This window comes from Mya arenaria, chromosome 5, assembly GCF_026914265.1.
Source record: "Mya arenaria isolate MELC-2E11 chromosome 5, ASM2691426v1".
Classification (NCBI taxonomy): domain Eukaryota; kingdom Metazoa; phylum Mollusca; class Bivalvia; order Myida; family Myidae; genus Mya; species Mya arenaria.
The window spans coordinates 47,698,488-47,706,355 of NC_069126.1; the positions used below are offsets into that span (position 1 = coordinate 47,698,488).

At 37.7% G+C, this 7,868-nt stretch overlaps 1 protein-coding gene across 1 annotated transcript in view; it reads right to left on the minus strand.

Annotated features, from left to right (window-relative positions):
• Window positions 1-7,380: 7,380 nt before the first annotated feature.
• The window catches only part of LOC128235757 (uncharacterized), a 4,906-nt gene continuing 4,418 nt past the window's right edge, over window positions 7,381-7,868 (minus strand). Inside the window, exon 6 of the mRNA XM_052950556.1 lies at window positions 7,381-7,753. Within this exon, the coding sequence (XP_052806516.1) occupies window positions 7,734-7,753 (20 nt within the window). The 3' untranslated portion in view covers window positions 7,381-7,733. The remainder of the gene's footprint in view (window positions 7,754-7,868) is intronic.

Below are 7,868 nucleotides of genomic sequence, written 5' to 3' on the forward strand. Positions count from 1 at the left end.
AGTTGTCCACTTCATCTCTACACAGATCTGCAGAATGACACAAGTTGTCCACTTCATCTCTACACATAACTGCAGAATGACACAAGTTGTCCACTTCATCCCTACAAAGATCTGCAGAATGACACAATCTGTCCACTTCATCTCTACACAGATCTCCAGAATGACACAAGTTGTCCACTTCATCTCTACACAGATCTCCAGAATGACACAAGTTGTCCACTTCATCTCTACACATAACTGCAGAATGACACAAGTTGTCCACTTCATCTCTACAAAGTACAAAGATCTGTAGAATGACACACAATGTCAACTTTAAATCTTTAAAGGTCTGCAGAATGACACAATCTGTCTACTTCATCTCTTAACAGATCTACAGAATGACACAAGTTGTCCACTTCATCTCTACACAGATCTACAGAATGACACAAGTTGTCCACTTCATCTCTACACAGATATACAGAATGACACAAGTTGTCCACTTCATCTCTACACAGATCTTCAGAATGACACAAGTTGTCCACTTCATCTCTACACAGATCTACAGAATGACACAAGTTTTCCACTTCATCCTTACACAGATCTACAGAATGACACAAGTTTTCCACTTCATCCTTACACAGATCTACATAATGACACAAGTTGTCCACTTCATCTCTACACAGATCTACAGAATGACACAGGTTGTCCACTTCATCTCTACTCGGATCTACAGAATGACACTACACAGATCTCCAGAATGACACAAGTTGTCCAATTCATCTCTACACAGATCTACAGAATGACACATGTTGTCCACTTCATCTCTAAAAAGATCTACAGAATGACACAAGTTGTCCACTTCATCTCTACACAGATCTACAGAAGTACACAAGTAGTCCACTTCATCTCTACACAGATCTACAGAATGACACAAGTTGTCCACTTCATCTCTACACAGATCTACAGAATGACACAAGTTGTCCACTTCATCTCTACACAGATCGACTAAATGACACAAGTTGTCCACTTTATCTCTACACAGATCTACAGAATGACACAAACATATGTCTGCAGAAGGACACAAGTTGTCCACTTCATCTCTACAAAGTACAAAGATCTGCAGAATAACACACAATGTCAATTTCATATCTTCAAAAGGTCTGCAGAATGATACAATCTGTCTACATCATCCTTCACAGATCTACTGAATGACACAGGTTGTCCACTTCATCTCTACAAAGATCTCCAGAATGACACAAGTTGTCCACTTCATCTCTACACAGATCTCCAGAATGACACAAGTTGTCCACTTCATCCCTACAAAGATCTGCAGAATGACACAATCTGTTCACTTCATCTCTACACAGATCTGCAGAATGACACAAGTTGTCCACTTCATCTCTACACAGATCTACAGAATGACACAAGTTGTCCACTTCATCTCTACACAGATCTTCAGAATGACACAAGTTGTCCACTTCATCTCTACACAGATCTGCAGAATGACACAAGTTGTCCACTTCATCTCTACACAGATCTGCAGAATGACACAAGTTGTCCACTTCATCTCTACACATAACTGCAGAATGAAACAAGTTGTCCACTTCATCCCTACAAAGATCTGCAGAATGACACAATCTGTTCACTTCATCTCTACACAGATCTGCAGAATGACACAAGTTGTCCACTTCATCTCTACACATAACTGCAGAATGACACATGTTGTCCACTTCATCTCTAAAAAGATCTGCAGAATGACACAAGTTGTCCACTTCATCTCTACACAGATCTACAGAATGACACAAGTTGTCCACTTCATCTCTACACAGATCTACAGAATGACACAAGTTGTCCACTTCATCTCTACACAGATCTACAGAATGACACATGTTGTCCACTTCATCTCTACACAGATCTACAAAATGACACAAGTTGTCCACTTCATCTCTACACAGATCTACAGAATGACACAAACATATGTCTGCAGAAGGACACAAGTTGTCCACTTCATCTCTACAAAGTACAAAGATCTGCAGAATAACACACAATGTCAATTTCATATCTTCAAAAGGTCTGCAGAATGACACAATCTGTCTACATCATCTCTTCACAGATCTACTGAATGACACAGGTTGTCCACTTCATCTCTACAAAGATCTCCAGAATGACACAAGTTGTCCACTTCATCTCTACACAGATCTCCAGAATGACACAATCTGTTCACTTCATCTCTACACAGATCTGCAGAATGACACAAGTTGTCCACTTCATCTCTACACAGATCTACAGAATGACACAAGTTGTCCACTTCATCTCTACACAGATCTCCAGAATGACACAAGTTGTCCACTTCATCTCTACACAGATCTGCAGAATGACACAAGTTGTCCACTTCATCTCTACACAGATCTGCAGAATGACACAAGTTGTCCACTTCATCTCTACACAGATCTGCAGAATGACACAAGTTGTCCACTTCATCCCTACAAAGATCTGCAGAATGACACAATCTGTTCACTTCATCTCTACACAGATCTGCAGAATGACACAAGTTGTCCACTTCATCTCTACACATAACTGCAGAATGACACATGTTGTCTACTTCATCCCTACAAAGATCTGCAGAATGACACAATCTGTTCACTTCATCTCTACACAGAACTGCAGAATGACACAAGTTGTCCACTTCATCTCTACTCAGATCTACAGAATGACACAAGTTGTCCACTTCATCTCTATACAGAACTGCAGAATGACACAAGTTCTCCACTTCATTTCTACTCAGATCTACGGAATGACACAAGTTCTCCACTTCATCTCTACACAGATCTACAGAATGACACAAGTTCTCTACTTCATCTCTTCACAGATCTACAGAATGACACAAGTTCTCCACTTCATCTCTTCACAGATCTACAGAATGACACAAGTTGTCCACTTGATCTCTACACAGATCTGCAGAATGACACAAGTTGTCCACTTGATCTCTTCACAGATCTACAGAATGACACAAGTTGTCCACTTCATCTCTACACAGATCTACAGAATGACACAAGTTGTCCACTTCATCTCTACACAGATCTGCAGAATGACACATGTTGTCCACCTCATCTCTACACAGGTCTGCAGAATGACACTAGTTGTCCACTTCATCTCTACACAGAACTGCATAATGACACTAGTTGTCCACTCCATCTCTACACAGATCTACAGAATGACACAAGTTGTCCACTTCATCTTTACCCCAAACAATCGCTCCTTTTCTTATAAGTTGCGATACAAAACTTAAAAATGGAAATTGGTTTCGGTGATTCAAGTTACCATTTTCCTACCTGCTTTTGAATGGACAAAGTGAGTATGTGGTTCGGCGTTATGCCCATTAAATGCCAGTGTGGCCCCGTTGAAATGTTCCGAGAGGCCCAGTACTACTCCTCGCTAGGACTTTCATCTGTAGAGTTCCCGCCTGGGAGGTAACCTTAAGGGTGCTGGCAGAGTAATGGTGTGTAACACTTTTGGAAATTGGTTCTGCGAACAGAGTTACCATTTCCTTCTTCTCCTTTGTCAAGTGGGTAACCTGACCTAAGCCAGTCACAAGTCTGGTTGAAAAAACAGGGAGTGACCACATAACATGACAAAATATCTTGAAAAATTATTTCATATTTATTCTACTTTGAAAAATTGGCATTACAGCTTTCAAATATTTAATATAATATTTCGCTTTTGTGTTTTTGAATCATAATGTTATACAAAATGTTGCAAATGTAGGTTATGTTTCTATTGTTTATGCGTATGTGTACTGTGTTATATGTTGCCTTTTTTAGTTAAATCTGAAACTTAAATTTCAAGCATTTCTTTTCCATTAGATGTATGAGTATATGTGAAATGATCAAATGTAATGCACCAGTCAATTGTAACCACGGCCCTCCCAGGTCCTGAGGTATACCGGGGATAGCCGGGAAAATGGGCCGTGTTTTTACCTTCCAAGTGGCCCCGCAGTGCCGAGTGAATGCGTTGGTTATGTCTCCGCACCCAAACTATCGTGGAATGGTCCTTTCCTATGGTCACTGGGGTGCGGGGGCATTTGGCGGGGATTAAACAAGCAGTTCGTCCCAGGGCGGGTATTTTACCCGGGCTTGGCTGGACCAAATGTCAAAGTCCCCGCTATTCCCCGGACCTGGGGCGTGGTTACAATTGACTGGTGCATTATTCAACGATCAAGTGAAACGAACTTGATACACCATGAACACTTGTATTTTCAAATGCTTCAAACGGGAGTGATCATTTTCACAAGGACAGCAAGTTTTGATTTCATTTCATGTTTTCAAAAGTTCATGTTTAAAAAAAAAACTCTGTAAATTGTTAGATACAAATGGAATAAATCGGTGTTACTGTTGCATTATAATAAGTTGTCCACTTCATCTCTACACAGATCGACTAAATGACACAAGTTGTCCACTTTATCTCTACACAGATCTACAGAATGACACAAACATATGTCTGCAGAAGGACACAAGTTGTCCACTTCATCTCTACAAAGTACAAAGATCTGCAGAATAACACACAATGTCAATTTCTGAATTATAATTCCTGATCTCATCGCTTTGTCTGCTAAATTCATTCATTCAGTTGAAATGTCATGCACAAATTATTAAAGTTTGTTACCTATCATAACACTATGTGACTTAGCAAAGTATCAGAAGAACATCAGATTAACAGAGTGACAAAATGATTACTTTGTTGAAAAAGTTACCTTCTGACTAAGTATGAAACATATTTTGGAGAATTATTAACTGAGTGACAAAATGATTACTTTGTTGAAAAATAACCTTCCGACTAAATATCAAAGATGCACGAGAGAACAGATTCGGTAGCCATGCTGAAAGGCGTTTTACCACTTACACAGTTGGTATAAATAATTATATGAATAACTACAGAAACAAATCCAGTAGTTGAAAGATTAAACATAAATCCCGCAAACAAACAAATAATCAGCATATACAATGTCTAAAACTTGGGGTGTTTTTTGTAAAGTGTTAGGTACCGCCATGGGACGGTCAGCAAAATGTTAATTTACTGGGGTTTTCAAAATTATATATTTTACCGTTTCAAAATAGACGATTCGTCGTGTGTTTATTATTTGTCGTTTTGGCGTAGGAATATTGGCGGGAGCCCACGGGGTGTACCTTCAGGGGTATTTAAAAGTAGTGTGCGGTGTGGTTTCGCCACTCGAGTCTATTTTATTGGCACCGTAAACACGTTCGTGAACTATGTTTGATATTGTATGATATCATTGTCAACGATTGTTATTCTTACAGGAGGCAGTTTTATCCGGGTTTAACGGACGTTTTCACATTCGACAATGCGGCATCAATGTGATGTGACTTCCATCTGACACAGTTCATCTAGAATACAACTTTTTCAATTGATCTGTTCATTTGCTGCCAATAACAAGCCATTTTCCTAATATGTGTTGTTCTTGTTACTGTAATGTGAAGTAGCCTGTGATGTCGGATAACAAACCTATCAGTTTTCAAAGTAGTAAGAAAACAAACGATATGTCCTTGATCAATGATAAAATCATGGGTGTAAAATGTCCGATCGCATATATTCAATAAAAAACGAGAGGAAAAAAGCACGGTGAGAAGACTATCAAAATGGCAAACTTCAGCACGCAAAAAAAACGTTTGTTGATGATAATCACTTAATGATAAGCTCCAATCTCATTCAAAATTACCAATATATGGCATTAGGTGTCTTGCCTCAACCCTTCAAGTTTGTAGGCAAAAAGAAAAGGAGGAAAGGGATTTTAAAAAAACACATACTAAAAATGACATTAATTGGCCATTCTTACTTCTGCGAGATAAGTAAGATAAGAGCAAGTGTAACCAGTAAGATGTATGTCAAGACGAGGCATTTACATCCAAATGTTGTGGACTTTGCCAATCAATTAACTGAACTTGGTTTTGACGAGACATGTCCCGCGTTTGCGGTGAGAATATAAAACTAATCAAAGTGTCAATGGTGACAAGAAGTATTTTGTTGAAAAAAATCTCAAAGACAGTTCCCATTTGAGTAAACTGAACACTTCTATGAGGTCGAACTGTGCTCATTCCAGGACATAATTATCCGAATAAAAAGACTAATCTTGTCGTGAATAAAAATATTTCATCAAGATATTTCAAGTTTAACATATTTTCAATAAAATGTTGTATAATATGTTTTAATGTTCAATATTTTTCAAAAGTTTCAATACAAGATTTTTTTCAAACCAATTCCAGTTACATTGGTGTGTCTATCCATATCTTTGCCGTGGGACTAAATCCACTCATAACTGATCTCAAGGTTTGTAAGCAAACAACGCAGCTTTGTTATGAGGTAAAGCGAATAAACAAGTTATTTAATTCATAACTGTCTTGTTAATACACTAAACGAAATTCCTAACCGTCCACCTCAGTAATCTTCTAATATTCCTTTCCCTGTGAAATAAGCATAATTTCAAATTAGTTTCATGAAAAGACCATTACATCGTACACATGCTGTGAAAACTTGGTTCACATATTTCGCGTTGTCAAAAAGATAGTGTCTCAAATGACAACACCCTCAATCATAAAAGTCACAAAATCTAACATAGCGTGTAAAGGAAGAAAAATAAAAATACCACCCTTAGTCACTTTAAAATGGTATTACATCATATGTGAGACTGAAACACAGTCATCAACGGCTTAATTAGTTCAAATGAATGTTCAACTTTAACATTACCATCTATGTGAAACAAAGCCTGAGTCAAAAGATTGCTAAAAATACAAAAACAATGACAATTTTGAATTGCATAGTTATTTCTTTTCCTTGTGACTTTTGGATTTAGGAGTAACCGCATATGAACTGTGTTTTCTCTGCCGTTTATGCTTCGATTTAGCTGAATTTTTCAAAGAATATTGCCACGAGATGGCGGATATCGAATACTGAACTGTATATTGATTATACTTAATGCACTTTTAAAGAAGGTTACTTTACTAAGTGGCCGGTCAGGAATTTCGTTTAGTGTTTAATATGAATTTTGGATGCCTGGGGATCCATAATTATTTGATGTCAAGGGTTTGACGTGTAAATTAAAAGAATATGTAAAACATCATATACCGATTTTATTTTATAACGGACAAAGTTGTGGCCACAATAATATTAAGGGTTGCAGATGTCACCTCTGTGTCACCGTACAATTGCGTATAGTTAGTGTAAATAAAACGGTTGTCTTTAGAGGTGACATAAAGCTGATGAACAATATTTAAACAATGCGTACTTTAAATGAGTTTTACTCGATAATGTGGATAGTTTTAAATAAAGGAACTTTGAGAGATAACGTCCCATATTTTTAGTATTTTATTTATATTCTACCTGAAAGTGAGTCTGAACCGCAAAAAAAGTAAGTGACACACAAAATAATTCTAAAATATTGCTGTGACACACAAAGTATTTTTTAAATATGGTCGTGTCACACGGAACAATTCTAAAATCTGGCCTTGTCACACAGAGTAATTCTAAATTATGGCAATGCCACACTGAAATATTCTAAAATATGATCGTGTCACACAGAATAATTCTAAATTATGGCCGTGTCACACACATAATCGATCTTAAATTTGGCCATGTCATACACAGGATAGTTTTTAAGTATGGCTATGTCACACAAAATCGTTCTTAAATATGGCTGTTTGAATGTATCACAGTCGTTGCTTCTTGTCTTCTGATAACAACTATCATGCACCCCGTACACAGGCTGAAAGAAGAGAGAAAAATAGTTTGATATGATCATACTAAAGTCAAAACAAGAGCCGCGTGAGCGGTTGTCAACATTCGTCCGTTTTCCAGTCGACCAAGAAACAAGGCGATAA